Source organism: Vipera berus (genome assembly GCF_964194415.1).
Source record: "Vipera berus genome assembly, chromosome: 2".
Taxonomy (NCBI): domain Eukaryota; kingdom Metazoa; phylum Chordata; class Lepidosauria; order Squamata; family Viperidae; genus Vipera; species Vipera berus.
In genome coordinates, this window is record NC_138203.1 from 59,226,893 (window position 1) to 59,244,069 (window position 17,177).

At 35.9% G+C, this 17,177-nt stretch overlaps 1 protein-coding gene across 2 annotated transcripts in view; it reads left to right on the forward strand.

The window, feature by feature from the left end:
* AUH (AU RNA binding methylglutaconyl-CoA hydratase) overlaps positions 1-16,743 on the forward strand; it is a 29,086-nt gene extending 12,343 nt beyond the window's left edge. For both annotated transcript variants that reach the window (XM_081319357.1, XM_081319358.1), the window contains 4 exons: positions 8,768-8,955; positions 13,970-14,020; positions 15,767-15,814; positions 16,151-16,743. In XM_081319357.1, the coding sequence (XP_081175483.1) occupies positions 8,768-8,955; positions 13,970-14,020; positions 15,767-15,814; positions 16,151-16,228 (365 nt within the window). In that variant the 3' untranslated portion in view covers positions 16,229-16,743. The remainder of the gene's footprint in view (positions 1-8,767; positions 8,956-13,969; positions 14,021-15,766; positions 15,815-16,150) is intronic.
* Positions 16,744-17,177: the final 434 nt, after the last annotated feature.

Genomic DNA, 17,177 nt, shown 5'->3' on the forward strand with positions numbered 1-17,177 from the left:
ACACAAAATAATGGTCAATCTCCCTTGGTCTGGGGTTCCATGCAAGATCTCATCTCGTGGAATTTCAGTGATCATGAGAACGGTGAGGAATCAGCCCAGAACTACATGGGAGGACCTTGTCAATGATCTCAAGGCAGCTGGGACCATAGTCACCAAGAAAACAATTGGTAACACACTACACCATGAAGGACTGGAATCCTGCAGCGCCCGCAAGGTCTCCCTGCTCAAACTTGTCTGAAGTTTGCCAGTGAACATCTGAATGTTTCAGAGGAGAACTGGGTGAAAGTGTTGTGGTCAAGTGAAACAAAAATCGAGCTCTTTGGCATCAACTCAACTCGCCGTGTTTGGAAGAAGAGGAATGCTACCTATGACCCCAAGAACACCATCCCCACCGTCAAATGTGGAGGTGGAAACATTATGCTTTGGAGGTGTTTTTCTTCTAAGGGGACAGGTCAACTTCACTGCATAAAAGGGACGATGGACAGGGCCATGTACCATCAAATCTTGGGTGAGAACCTCCTTCCCTCAGCCATGGGATTGAAAATGGGTCATGGATGGGTATTCCAGCATGGCAATAACCCAAAACACACAGCCAAGGCAACAAAGGAGTGGCTCAAGAAGAAGCACATTAAGGTCCTGGAGTGGCTTAGTCAGTCTCTAGACCTTAATTCCATAGAAAATCTGTGGAGGGAGTTGAAGTTTCGAGCTGCCAGACCTAGTCCTCTAAACCTTAATGACCTGAAGAAGATCTGCAAAGAGGAGTGGGACAAAATCCCTCCTGAGATGTGTGCAAAGCTGGTGGCCAACTACAGGAAATGTCTAATCTCTGATTGCCAACAAGGGTTTTGCCACCAAGTACTAAGTCATGTTTTGCAAAGAGGTCAGATTCTTATTTCACTCATTAAAATGCAGATCAATTTATAACTTTTTTGAAATGAGCTTTTATGAATTTTCTGTTATTTTATCTCTCACTGTTAAAATAAACCTACCATTAAAATTATAGATTGATCATTTCTTTGTCAGTGGGCAAACATACAAAATCAGGGGACCAAATAATTTCCCCCCCCCACTGTAACACTGTATCTTTTTTGGACCTGTGAACTTAAGAGGATTGACATATTTCTTGAATGACACAAAGAGGCACTTACAAAATTAAAGGATTTTTATATACAGAATCTGAGTAATTATTGTAAATCTGGCTCTGACTATTTGAGTTCATCATTAATCTGAAGTCTTGATGTTGTAATCAAATTATTTCTCATCATTGCTAGTTTGTATGAAAACTTACTTTTATTTGCTTTTTATATTATTTGAAAATGTTTGTTTTATGCTTACAAAAATAAATACCCTCAAGAGAAATGGTAATTATAGTATAGAAAGCAGATGTTTGAACAGCCAATCTTATTTCCAAATAATTACACAATGTATCTCAAATGCAAATAGAGGTGAATTAATTCTGTGTCTATAAATTAAGAAGAATAATGTGGCTTGTATGTGTTTCCTGCTTGCTGTCCCTAAAATAGAATTTGATTCACATGAATTTCATTGTAACTGATTTAATAAATCTAGCAGTAGTTTCTCAAATGTTCTATTATCTGGTTTTTTTAAAAGCTTCTTTGCATTATATAGCATGTTAAAATACTTTTCTAAGACATATCGAGAAGCTGCCTAGAATTCTTAGTTGTACTTGGAATAAGTAATATAATATCAGGTGACTTTAATTACCAGTCTTGCTGGTTCAGGGTATTAGCTTATTTGTGTGGAATTTGATAAATATGAGAAACAGAATCTGTTTATATTATCCTTTCTATACCCCGGCAAAACTGACCAAAATCCTTACCCCAAGTTTCGGTGCAGATCAGTAGAGTTAGAGAAGGGGAGGAAGTGGGTGGTAAACACCAACTGATGATGTTTAGTAAACCTAAGCAATATTGGTGGATTCTTGATTTTGAAGCTTTTAATATATGTATTGCTACAACTGAAAAATACAGCTATTGAGTGAAAGCCTTCAAAGTACAACATAAATCAACAACAACATCAACATACTTTGAGTTACAGCTGAGTTAGCATAACCATGCATTTAAAACAGATTTTCTTTAGTCATTATTGAGCATGAAGCATGTATTCGGAAGAACAGATTTTTAGAGGTGATGATTATCCATTTTGCAGGTCAATTCCTGACAACTCATATAAGAGGAAAAATGATCTACCCCTTTCTCTGTTGTTTTTTCTGCAGGCCACAGTGCATCACACTTTATGTTTTGTATTGTAGTATGTTTTAATTTAAATATGTGGTTTTGTTGATGCTACTGTTACTTTAATTTATACATAAGACACAAAATATAGTATTGTGGACTCAGGTAGTCCTTGACTTAAAACCACAATGGAACCATTTTGATCACAAGTTGTTCCAGACATGTGATAATCTTCCTTAACTTTTTATTCTGAACAATAACCTAGTACTGCAAAGTAGCAGTGTTCTCAGCAAACCAGTATGATGCCAAAATGACAATACAAGCACAATGATGTCATCACATAAATGCTACCTACCTGCTTTAGACAGAGTGTGTGGAGGCTTGTTCTGAATTAGAGAAAATCAATGTATACATTTTACATTTGGTTTGAATGATGCAAGCTTAGGTTATTAGTTTTTAGCAAGAAAGCTTTCACAGAATATTCTGATTCTGAAATTGACCACTTTAACAATTTTCTATATTCTGGAAGTGATCTGAATTTGAAATAGGCTGTTTAGGTACCAGGATGATCCATTGTGTAGTTGGAATGGTAGCTTGGGGGCCAGAACACTTCCAGAATACTTGTTAGTTCCAGAATTAGAATATTAAATCACAAAATGTTTGGCGCATCCCTAATTTCCTGTATGGTAAATTGGATGATGATTGCTGAGGGTTTTTAATGTCTTACAATATTGTCTTAAAAATAGGAAATTAGAAAATTCTACAAGGGAAATGGTATGACTTTGATTTTGAAGCCTAAACAGTTGCCTCTTTTTAGTTTCCTCCAACTGCGTGAACAAAATTGCTGATATAAATAGCAAGTGATGCATACACATACTTTCACAGTTTGCTTTAACAACTGGGACATAATATTACTTTAACAATATGTCTTGTAAAATGAAGAAGTCACCCCCCTCCCCCTCAGCTGTACTTCAGATAATAGGGAGAAAACCTGGACAAGCATATAAATTCACTTGAAATCCCTGAGAGCCACCTCACATTTTGTTGGGCTAGAAAGAGCTATATGAATGTGGGATGTTTTCCTATTTATATGAGAAGCAATAGTGAAGTTGGAATGAATAGTGAAACTTGAGTTAAACTATAAATGGATGAGAAAGTAGATTGATGAATCTGGATCCTTGTATATCTGGGATCTATATGGAGACCTTAAAACTATGATAGCTCAAGCTCTTAAATTTTATAAGGATTTGGAAATACTGAACTTATTTTTATTTCATATGGAATCAGAATTAAGGCCTTAGAAGAAAAGGAAAAATATGATAAATACATTACATTCATTAATATCACATACTTAAAATACATAGACAACTTATCTGAAATAACTTTTAAAAATTAATTTGCTTTTGGATATGCAGAGCAGTTGATCTCTTTGTTAATTTTACATACAAGAATGTAGTTAGGAGATCTTCTCGTTGCTAGCTGATTCTAGCTGTGGAAATGAAATAAGTAGGAAGTAAAATAATGATTTAACCAGTTCTTCCTTTGCAACTGCTAAATTTAAAGAGGAAAATGATTTGGCATGTCTGTGGACAGGAAACAGTAAACTTAATTATTTTTACATCCAGCAACCTACTGTCTTTCTTCTGGGAGAAAATATTTTAAAATGTACCCATTCTGTCATGTGGAGTTCTTACAGCTTTTGCATTTATCTGGTTTTTAACAAACTTGTTTCCCCCCCCCCTTTTTCAACAGTTGTGAAGCTTCCTTTTCTACATTTTTATTTCCAGAGTGAGAGATGTGAGGAGTTTTAAGCCAGAGCCTATCGTAGATTTATAATAAAGGGCTTTTTTGCTCATTTTTAATATTAGTATAGTAACATTTGCATTTTTGTTATTATATATTTGAATTATAATTAATTTCTTTTAGTTTAGATCTGAAACCATTATTTTAATGCTTCCTCTTTATGTATCTACTACTTTTTAAGCTTCCACAGAACAAGATGTCTGCCATGTTAGGAAATGGATCTTGAGAAATATTTTGCCTACATGAAGGCATGGACCTAAATAATCAGCTAGAATGTAATTGGGCTCAGATTAAAAAAGGGGGTAGGTGGGGAAATTGGTAAATCAGGAAAGTTTTACAGCGAAATACTATGTTGCAGGAAACATTCTGCCAAGTGAACTACTTTTCTTGAGGCCTAGAAATTGGATTGGACAAACCTGTATTAGTATATGGGTAGTTATTATGGGACGCGGTGGCTCAGTGGGTTAGGACGCTGAGCTTGTCGATCAGAAGGTCGGCAGTTTGGCGGGTCGAATCCCGAGTGCCGCGTAACAGAGTGAGCGCCTGTTACTCGTCCCAGCTTCTGCCCACCTAGCAGTTCGAAAGCACGTAAAAATGCAAGTAGAAAAATAGGGACCACTATGGTGGGAAGGTAACAGCGTTCCGTGCGCCTTTGGCGTCTAGTCATGCCAGCCACATGACCACGGAGACGTCCTCGGACAAACGCTGGCTCTTCGGCTATGAAACGGAGATGAGCACCGGCCCCTAGAGTCGGAAACGACTAGCACGCATGTGCGGGGGAACCTTTACCTTTACCTTAGTTATTATGATTAATAGCAATTCCAGAACTGATGTACAATAGAAGCTTTGTGACAGTGAATGATGCTTTATTTTCTTATTAATATAATAATCTATTAATACTGTTGTTCTGATTGACTTTTATGGCCTCAAGAATAACTTCTTGAAATATTACAAAGATGTTTTCCCAAACCTTATTACATTCTGTCAACTCATAGTGATTTTAATTTAATTCAGAATTCTCAGCTACATCAGAAATTCTCCAAATGACCATGTTACCTATTCCCACAGTTTGAAAGTATTCCGAGCATGCACTGTTTGGTGTATTTGAAATCTAAAAATTAAATGCACATGAAAACATTTTAACTAGATTTTTTTAAAAGAAATTTTCCTGCTCTGAGGGATTCATTTTTATGTAACACTTAATAGGATTCATTTCAATTGCAGGCCATGTTTCAGTGACTCATTTTGAAATTTAAAAAAATGATAAATCAACCAATTTCAGATCTATCTGAATATTTTCTGTTATAGATTTTTCTTGCAACATAAGATAAATGAAAATGGTTTCTTTTTCCTACAAAGATGTTAGCCCTTTGGGACACTTTTATATAAATAATAAAGAGCATAAAAGAGCAAAAAGAGACTTAGATATTTTAATTGTAGGCAGCTGGAAAATATGGTTGAAGACTCACATGTTATTTATGCTAGAAACCCCACAGATAAATCATGTCAAATATTTATACTACCTAAATTGGTTACTACTTTGAGAACAATTTTTTGATATGCATTAATTAGAATTTTTAGGAATCGGGTAAGAAAACAGGAAAACTTTTTTTGGTTCCTTTGAATCATCTGTAATAGATTATTTCAATATCATGGTTATTTGTGCAGTGCTGATTATAGATTATTGGCACTGTAATATTTAGGTAACCTAGACCATTAAAGATAAAAAAGAAGGTATTATATCAGTATTAATTATGATTTAAAATATGAGTATTAATAAGAGACTAATTTAGCTTTTACATCCAAAGCTGAATATAACAATAAAATGTAGCTGCACTTTATATTAAAATATTTGTTATACAGTAAAGGTTTCTGTCTTAAGCTGATTACTTAATATTAAGGTCTCCACTGTAATATTATTTACTGTTGATTCATGTTGAGGGGAAAAAATAAGCACAACAACTGAAAAAAAGAAAAAAACAAGGATACTTGGTTTCTGACTTCCCCCTTTTTTGTGCTTCTGCTAATTTACAATATTCATAAACATTTAGGTTCACAGAGAAGTCAAACTGTAAATGTTTATATTTGACATGCTGCATGATATCTTGTAATTATTCTTGCTTACATTTAGTTAGAATTCTGTTGTGAATATATATTGTTAATTTTGCCATTACTTCATATTTTCCAAATTTACCGTAAGTTCCCAATTAAATATTGTTGGGATTATATCTTCCACTGTGGGGCAAAATTTATTCTCCCTGCCATAAGCATGTACTTCAGTAAATTATGATATTTCTTGTAGGTATCAAGACAGTGTTGAATGCTGGTGACTGCCTGAATTAGTCTTTACTGTTTTCCTGGCAAGAATTTCAGAACTGATTTGCTATTGTGTTTTTTCTAGGACTTAGAGGGAGTAACTAGCCTAAAATGACTCAGCTGGCTTTGTGCTTAAAATGGGACTAGAAGAGTGATCCCCAACTGTTCCAGCTTTGCACCCAGCGAGGGGGAGGGAAGAGGGAATGGTTACACGCAAGTAGCAGGTGAAAGCGCACACATAAACAGTTCCATTTGCACGAGCGGTGGGCATATGTGCCTGCTGCTAGCACAAATGGAACTTCACACATGTGCACCAGCCCACCACTCACATGGAGCTGCACGTGCACATGTGCTAACCTGCCACTACCTCAGTCCCGTTCTGGGGGTTGGGGACCCCTGGACTAGAACTCACTGTCTCCCAGTTTCTAGTTGGTTGCCTACACCAAACTGGCTGTCATACTGACTGCAATACAATTATCCATAATTACATTAATCAAGAACATCTCACATCCTTGTCTTATTCCCTTGTCAATATTGAAATCATTTCCTAAACAATCTACTTATTTTCATATATATCTTGCTTTTAAATACACTGCTTTTACCACATAGAGCAGCCATCCTTCAATACTATATTCAAGCAAAACATTCTGTAATTCAAACTTTCAACTTCATCATATGCCTTATTTAAATCATTAGAGATACATAAAATTTCTCATATTCAATGTATCCTATATAAGAGTACACTTCTATGGCTTCCAGACATTTTCTTGCAGACAAGAAAATGTTGGTTTACAGCAGGGGTGTCCAACTGCCTGCCCACGGGCCGGATGCATCATATTGAAACCACGCCCACCCCATTGCCGGCAGTAGAAAAAAAGTCGCAATATGTTGCAACATGTCACATGACGTTGCGAGTTTGACACCCCTGGCTTATAGAGTAGTCTGTAAGACTCTAAATCTAAGCTTGCACAAAATAGTAAACTTTGTTGGGTAAAACATAGCTTTGATTATGATTATTGCATATTAGCCAAAATATGCCAATAGTAATATTATTAATTTACTTATTTAAATGTATTATAGCCACCCACTCCCATAGATTCTTTGCCTCTTATAGGTACACATTAATAAAACAGTTAAAAGTATATAACCCCACAAGCAGCCCAGCCTGAAACAATCAAATCATAACAAATAAAACCAAAATACATCAACCTCACAAACACACAAACCTAACACCAAAACCAGTTCTGAAATATTTTTCAGAACCATAAAGTGCTTTCTATATCTCCGTTGGGAGGGGGGAAGGATTGCTATTCTAGAGGATGGGAGGCACAATAGAAAAGTCAAGTTTCTTCAGTTCCACAAGATGATAACATTTAATAGAAGAGACCTGGAGTGTTTGCTATTTATTATTTTTATTTATTAATTTTTTATGCTGCCCATCTCTTGTATAAAGTGATTCTGTTCCCATTCTGCTATCACATGTTGGGCAGGTAGAAACAATTAAATTGAGCAGACCCTCAAATGAATTCACCAACGAATGCACCATCCCGGCTTTGCCAAAGGTCATTGACAAGCATGACTAGCACTGTCTCCACAGAGTACCCCAGTCTAAAACCCAACTGAAACGTGTCCAGTTAATACATTTCATCCAAGATCCTCTGTAATTTTGCCCAACAACTTTCTCTACAACCTTTACCATAAAGGGGAATTTGGAGCCTGGAAAATAATTGTCTGGAATAGTGTAATGGCCAGTGATGGCCTCCTCAGAAGGGGGCATGAAATTGCCTCCTTCACAGACAGCAGAACCATTCCCTCAAAAAAGCAGAAGTTACTGCACGGACCTATCCCTTGATTACGCCCATGTCATCTTCATAACTGGGGAGGGTTCAGGATCTAACAATTGTGGCTGAACTAGCAGTCAGAAAGTCCTTCAGTTAAAGACTGAGTATTATTTTCTCTGGTTGGTAAGAAGTATACTCTACTTATATGTTATCATTGTCTAACATCCATCAGCAATGTAGATTATCTGTTTTTTTTAATGCAGCTGATGTCTATATAATAAAGGGTACTGATTTGTTAGATAATGAAAATTAAAACTTCCTTCGTTGGGCCAAATTTCAGCATATATGATTTCTTTAATTGTTTATGAGATAGGTGCATTTTTATAAATAGGTTTAACCTATTTTCTGTGTTGGAAAATTGCTGAGTGGAGATGACCTGTTAAAATTGGATATGTTTGCTTACCTTGAGAAAGAAAAGGGCTCTGAATAATGTGTATTATGTTGTGCTTTAAATACATACACATTTTCTTAAAGTACTTGAACTCTTACTCTGCTTATTTTTTTTGTAGTAAAATCACTCTTAAGTTTATTAATCAGTCATATTTTTACAGTTTGATATGTTACTCCATAGCATCAGTATTTGTATTTTCTCTTACATTTCCTAAACTATAGGTGGGACACAGAGACTACCTCGTACCATTGGTGTGTCTCTGGCAAAAGAATTAATATTTTCTGCTCGTGTACTTGATGGTGAAGAAGCAAAATCAATAGGCTTGATCAGTCATGTGGTTGAACAGAATGAAGCAGGGGATGCTGCCTACCGAAGAGCTTTAGCCCTGGCAACAGAATTTTTACCTCAGGTACAGTCTCAATGGGTGATATTCTTTATTCTGCCATTTTGTTGCAATAGATGACTATTACCATAAAATATATTGAAAGCCCTCCATTACTTATAATTACTTATAATGCCAAATCTTCCTTCCTTGGTTGTCATTACAGGGATATTATTCATCTATCCATGATTGTGTTACAAATCTTAAAATATTGAATTATAAATATTAGAGGGTTTTGTTATTATTTAAGCTTTAGTACTTTAACTGGTATTTTTGCTTAGTATCCATCTTTTTCTTAGGCATCTTACTATGGAAATTTGTAAAATTCTTTTCTCTCTACATTTCCTAATTATTTTGACGTTCTGTTAATCAGTAAAAAGTAGTGAAGTAGCACTTTATAGCCCAAATACTAAATATAGATTCCATTAACTTGATGGAAAGTGTATACTTATGAATGTATTTAAGTATGAAGCTTTATATATTATATAATATCCTCTATAATAATATAATATTTGTTTATTTGATTACTATCTAGATATAGTGAAAAAAATATTTTGATTTTTATTGATCTGAAATTAAAAAGAACCACTTTAACATTTTAAGAAACAATAGATAAAAGAATATTTTCTGTTGTCAAGTATAGTAGACCTAGCATTTTCTTTGTTAAAGGTCAGTATCTCCAAGCTCTCAAGCAGCTTTACAAAGTACATTTTAAAATTTCCTTAGGTGAACTATGTAGTATATAATCTATTTTGTTACCTTCTGCAGGGGCCTTTATTATTTGTTTGTTAATTTGTTTATTCAATTTGTATGCCACTCATCTATCAAATCATAATACTTACCATCCCAATAATACTTTTCATATTAATATTAAAATAACATTAATGTTACATATATTAAAGCATAACTCAATGAAAATCTGTATCTTTCAATTCTATTGTGATTTCTTAAAAGTTACTAGAATGATTAGACAATCATTCTGCTTTCATGAAAGCTGTGATTTATAGGTTTTTGTGTGCAATTTTTAATGCTCGAATTTTAGTGCTGTTTCTTTAATATGGGGAAGCTCACGCCTACTGCTTCAGTGACTCCATCCAGCCACCTCATTCTCTGTCGTCCCCTTCTTCTATTGCCCTCAATCTTTCCCAGCATTAGGCTCTTCTCCAGTGAGTCCTTCCTTCTCATTAGGTGGCCAAAGTATTTGAGTTTCAACTTCAGGATCTGGCCTTCTAAAGAGCAGTCAGGGTTGATCTCCTCTAGGACTGACCGGTTTGATTGCCTTGCAGTCCAAGGGACTCGCAGGAGTCTTCTCCAGCACCAGAGTTCAAAGGCTTCAATTCTTTGGTGCTCAGCCTTTCTTATGGTCCAACTTTCACTGCCATACATTGCAACTGGGAAGACCATAGCCTTGACTATACGCACTTTTGTTGACAGGGTGATGTCTCTGCTTTTTAGTGTGCTGTCTAGATTTGCCATTGCTTTCCTCCCCAGGAGCAAGCGTCTTTTAATTTCTTGGCTACAGTCCCCATCTGCAGTGATCTTGGAGCCCAGGAAAATAAAATCTGTCACTACCTCCATTTCTTCCCCATCTATTCGCCAGGAATTGAGAGGGCCAGATGCCATGATCTTGGTTTTCTTAATGTTTAGTTTCAACCCAAGTTTTGCACTCTCCTTCTTCACTCGCAACAAGAGGCTCTTTAGTTCCTCTTCACTTTCTGCCATTAGAGTGGTATCATCTGCATATCTTAGGTTGTTGATGTTTCTGTTGATGTTTGTACTATTGTACAATGTATATTGTACTGTTATACAATATTACAACAGTACAATGCTATTGTACTGTTATACAATATTAAATAGAACCCCACATTATATAGATTAAGAGTGGAACTCTCCCACATTGGCTGATACCAGCCCCATAAAAAGCAAGCAAACCAGCATAGTGCATTGCTTTCCACTTCCAGTCCATGCACAATGATATCATGGTTGAAGGGTGCCAAGAAGAGCAAGAACAGATGCTTATCCCTGCCCTACTTCCACTAGAAATCATTCAAAAACATGACTGTGTGGTCTTGGTCCATGTCAGGCCTAGAGCCTGACTGAAAGGGATCCAGATAATCTTCTTTAACAAGGGCCTGCTGAACCTGTTGCACAACTACCTTCTCCATAATCCATAAGAATAAACACTGGAAAAAAGCTGTCTAGGATCCCTTCTGTGGTGAACTGATACCTCTCTAAGATGTGGAGGAACAACCCTTCTATGAAGAATTAAGCCTTCCATCCACATCTTAACTCCTTCTGCTTTACAGCTTGATGGCATATAATCAACCAATCTTACAGCTTAGATTTGACAGTCCTTCCAAAACAGGATGGAAGTGACTCAGTTTCTCAGCTTTCTACAGAGCTAAATGGAAACGCAGAAGCAGTAATTGAATCTTGCGCAGTATTGGGGCCACCATATTTTACCTATTGTCTTGCATATGAAATAACAAAATTTGGCTCACTCTTCAGTAAAGTATATCTTGCAGCCTTCACTTCCTTCTCCCCATTGCTCAGCACTTCCTTTCTTTTTCATAACCCACAAGTGAAACATTTCATGAAAGCCCTAGAAAGTCCTTACTATCTGATTCCCCACCACTTCTGGTCTGCAGCATTTCCTTTGTTTTCTCTCTCTTAATGTTGAAACTCTTTGAATTAATAGCTATAGCCCTTATATATCAACTTTCTAATGATTGTGACATCAGATTGTTGAGATAGAGATATGTATGTATGTATTATGATGAGGGCCTTCCATATTTTCCATATAACAAGATAGTCCTTTATCCAGGTATTTTTTTCATTCTGAATAGTCTTATTTTTCCAATTTCTGAACATCATTGGAAACACTGTGTAGGAGATGACCAGGCTGAGCCTAAGGGAGGGGTCAAATGCATCATCAGTTTCAAGTCCCTTCTCGCCCACAAGAGATCTAAGTCTAGCCCATCTTGAATTCCATTGACTCTTATCTACCCTCAATTTGCTTTGACTGTTAGTTCAGATACTTATAGAGCGTATTAGCATAGAACAGTGGTGGCGAACCTATGGCATGCATGCCAGAGGAGGCATTCAGAGCTCTCTCTGTGGGCACCCTTGCCATGCCCCGGAGATGGCAACCGTCCCTCTTCAAGCAACCCGCTAACTCACCGAGGCCCCATGTGGCCGGATGCATCCCGGCACGGCTTGTTTCCCTCCCCCCGTCCTGTTCCTCCTGGTCTCGCATGCTCTCCTTTTCGTGGGCATGACCCACTGCATCACCTCCTCAGCTGTTGGCCATCCATCCAGGTCAGAGGCGGCTTCTTTGAACTGCTGGTGGTGGGCTGTGGAGCCCCAGAGTGTGCCGGTCGAGGAGCCAGCAGGCTGTGGCTGCTGATGGATACTGTTGGCCCCCATGCGCTCGCTGGCTTCTCTATGTGGGAGCCGATGGTGTCAGGCAGCAGCCACCCTGGCCCTTGCCTTGCCCCATGGGAATGGCACCCCCGCTCTGCCTTGCCTCACCCCATAGGACGAGCCTCCTGCATACCGCCCCACCTGCCAGAGACCCCCCTGGATCTCCTCCATCCCTGCCCAACCCCCACAGACATCCCTCCCCACCAGCAACATGGAGGTGACCATGCCCACCTTGGCCACACCCATCCAATCTGCCATGACCACCTCAGCTACGCCCACTCAGTGGGTCACGCCCACCTGGCACCCGGTGATAAATAAGTGGGTTTTGGGTTGCAGTTTGGGCACTCAGTCTCTAAAAGGTTCGCCATCACTGGCATAGAATAAACCTATATTCATTTAAACTGTGTGGACTCCTGATTTCCTGTTCTTGACACATTGCTTTATTCTTTTGATGCTTATGCTTTTAATTTGGTTTGGCCATTGCACTGGGACTGAAGTTTATCCTTGGTTTTTCAAGGCCCAGCGTTGTCCACACTGATAATGGGGGCCATAAAGGTTTGCTCCAACTGATGTTATCTGATTCACATTCATCACTGGTACCTTTCCTCCGGGGTATATTAGGTGGCTATGAAAATTAATCCTCACCTTCACCTACCAACATAGGAAATGGAAAGACCATTGCTTTTTCTGACACATTGTGATGGCCAGAAAGAAACTTTTTACTTATACATTTGTTTGAATTGATAGATGACCACTTGCAGTCCTGTATTGGCAGCCAAGAAACCTTTTCTACATTTGTTGTCCTATATTAAAGAGACAGGTCTTTCTCATCTTGGTGCTGTATTTGGTATTCACTTTCGAAATGCAAATTTACTTTTCAACTTTTTAGCTCTCATACATCTAGTAGGTGCACAAAACTGGCCAACAAATCACAGTATTTTATATTCTAGAAATTCTTACAAAAATGCAGTGTTTTTCTTTTTAAAATGTATCATATTGTTCATATTTCTTAGGAAAAAATTATAACGCATATAGAAATACAAATAGAAGTATAAATAAAAGATCTTGCTAAATACAGCTTTGTATATATGTACGTGTATCTATTTTATAGATTTATATCACATACTTATTTTATATAACTCATGGTATACTTAATCCTCTCTCCTATTTTCCCTGTAACAACAATCCTGTAAGGTGGTTATTCTAAGAGGAAGAACTGACTCAGCTACCAAGCCAGTTTATGTGCCTATAGATGCACTATGACTCATAATCTGTTTTTTAATCCAACACCTTTATCATTGGTTCCAGATTGCTGATATAGCATTCATTCTATTATGAAATATGTTTTAAGCTCTTGAGTACAAAGCCTATTCTATGTAAAAGAAGTGTTAGATTCAATATTGTGTTTATTGAAGTCAGCTTGTCAAAATGAAGTTACAGATTTAGGTCTTAATTCTTTCCCTTAAAAACTGTTATGGTCTTCATGCATTTCTTTCCCTCTTAATCTAACAATTAATACAATTGACTTCTGACAAAAGGAAATGTTGATATTTGAATCCTTTTTAAAATCACAAACTTTATTTTCTGTGTTGAAACTTACATTTCTTTTTAATTTTAGGGACCCATAGCAATGAGAGTTGCCAAATTGGCCATAAATCAAGGAATGGAAGTAAGAAAATCTATTTGTGCATACTATTTAATCTTTTTCTTTTCAGGAGCAAAGTAGTTGCAGAAATTGCATACTTGATATATATGGATCAAAATCTGCAAAACAGTAGTTGGATGTATTGTCTCAAGCACAGTTTGGAAAGCTGAATCTTATCCATACTTTTTCCTTGACTACTATACTTTTAGTCTCATAGCCTCACAGAATCAGGAAAGTTTGAATGTTATCCTCCTATTGCACATAGAACAATGCAAATTATGAAGATTCCTCTCACAACTTAGTGCTCAGTTTGAAAAGACTAAACCTACAAATCAGCTTATTTATTCCTTAACTTTAGATTAGAAAGTGTGCTAAGCTATGATTTCTTAGTTCATTTTCGAATTATTATTTTGAGCACAACATATTTTTATCGGACTTGCAAATTTCTATTTGAATAAAGACAATATTTTTTTCTATCCTCACCAGGTTTCTGAAAACATGTATTCTAGCACAATTATAATGCAGAATAGTACCTTTAGACCTTTAGTGAACAGTATCCTTTTATCTGTTTTTACAAAGCGTGACCAAAAGCTATCTTCTTTAACATAATGTTATTAAAAGTTTTAAAATCAAGAATAAAAATTAATACAAACTAAGAGGAAGAAAACATAATAAGGAAAACATAAAAGAGAAAGCTAAAGTGCAAGAAGAAAAAAGTTAGCAGAAAAATTGAAAAGGAAGAAAAAAAAATAAAGAAGTGACTTCTAATCTCCTTTATAGCAGTTACAAATAAAATTATAGATTTGTCTTTCTCTACACTGTGACTATTTTTTAAAAAATCCTGATTGTCACAACCAAAGATCCTAAATTAATTTTTTCTGCTTTATGCAAAAAGTTCAAAAGGGATACCAAAAGCTATCTTCTGATGTATTTTGTGATTTGGTTTTCTGAACTATGATATTGATCTATGTATTGCTTTATAGGAGTATGTATGTTATTTATAGATAGTTTTATATCCCATAGTTCTTAAGGAATATGAGATGCATATAAGCGCACAGTAAATGTATGGATTCAGCAAAAGTATTTGTGAATTTTTGTTGAAATAGTTCGTCAAATGGAAATCCCAAATGGTCCTTTGAATGCCCTTAACTGTAAATGGAGAATATATCCTGTTACATGCATTTAGTTGTTTTAGAATTTGGCTAAGATTGAATTGCGGTTAAAATGTGGGAAAATGTTAGGGATCACTTGATTTCTCATATTTTTCTTATATTTCATTTCATCATGCCCACTTATCCCTTGTGGTTTTGTACACATAAATGTTTTATATGGTTCTTTATTTTAGTTTATTATTTTAAAATATTATATCAAGTGACTTTACTATTATTCATATAAATTAGTCATAAAATGGAATGCAGTGTGCATCATGTAGCAGTTAGAATATAAATTCTTGGAATAGTATGTTGACATTCTGTTAAAAGTACTTCAAAAACATTAGCTGGATTTGTGTATAATTGGGACACATTTTCAGTATAACAAAACTCTAAATAAAATTTCGTGGCCTATCACCAAAGTACAATTAGATTAGGGCTAGAGGATGAAAGCTATTAGAACCTGCCACAGATTCCGTACATCCTTATGAAATTTGAACCTGAGATTCTATTGAAGTATAGACTCAACTATTATTATTATTGATAAGAACTCATTTTTGAACTGGTATGCAGAATATTTTCTATACTGTTATAAATTTATTCCACTTTTGTTATTTAGGTAGATCTGCTAACAGGCTTAGCAATTGAAGAAGCATGTTATGCTCAGGTATGAAATTAAAATTATCCGTCCTTGGTGCCTTCCAAAATGCCTGCTGCCCCCAAAATTATTTTCCTTGTTTAAATATTGGTAATATGCAAATCATAATGTCATCACCCAATATCAAACTAAAATAGTTGATAGTTCAGTTTTGATAATGGGGAATTACGAATATCTGCTTTACACCTCATGTACCTCACTTTTTGGATCAGAACTTTACTCATTTACTGTTCAATTGTATATGTGCCTGCTTAGAAATAGGACTTAATTCCAGATTAATATGTACATATGTTAATGTAAATGTAACTAACTTACAAGAACTGAAAAAGATTTTCTTCTTTGTAGACTATCCCAACAAAAGACAGAATTGAAGGTCTTCTTGCTTTTAAAGAGAAAAGACCTCCTCGCTACAAAGGAGAATAAGGAAAAACTTTTAAAATGCAAATGAAATAAAAGGACTTTTAGCTTACTTTTTGCCTCAGAATGTGGACATGGCATGGAAGTAAATATAAATACCCCATAGGTTGATATTTATAATGTATATGTACTGAAGGCTTTTCTGTGAAATTGCAAGGTCATTGAATTCTACAGCACTTTATTCCACATCTTAGAATTGTATATCTTATCAATTAAATATATACATTCCTAAAGAGACTAAACAATGTAAGTGTTCTGCTGTTGGAACAAAATAATTCTGCACACCAGACACTGTAGATTATATTGAATAAATTTATCAGTAGATCAGGAAATACATTTTTATTCCATCTGAATGTGTAAATTTATGGCGTTTCCCAAATCGATGAAAGAACAACCGGGAGTATATTTATATACTCTTGAAACAACTGTACAGCTTGTATAATTGTAAAGAGTTATTAAGCATATTAATTGTGCTATGCTTTCATCATACGATTTTAACAATAAAATAGAGACTGAACTTAGACTTTTTTTTTGGTTGAGATTATTTGTATGCAGCACGAAGATTATGAGTTTAGCTTTTTTTGTGTATAATGGCACATGAGTTTATTATTGTGTGTATACAGGTAGTTGTCAACTTACAACAGTTCATTTAGTGACCATTCAAAGTTACAATGGCAATGAAAAAGTGACTTATGACTGTTTTTCACATTTATGACCATTCAGTATCCCCACCGTCATATGATTAAAATTTGGATGCTTGACACTGGTTCATACTTACGATGGTCACTGTGTCCCAGAATCATGTGATCACCTTTCGCAGCCTTCTAACAAGCAAAGTCTACGGGGAAGCCAGATTTACTTAACAACTGTGGCAAGAAAACTTATAAAATGGGGCAAAATTCACTTAACAAATGCCTCACTTAGCAACATAAATTTGGGGCTCAATTGTGGTTAT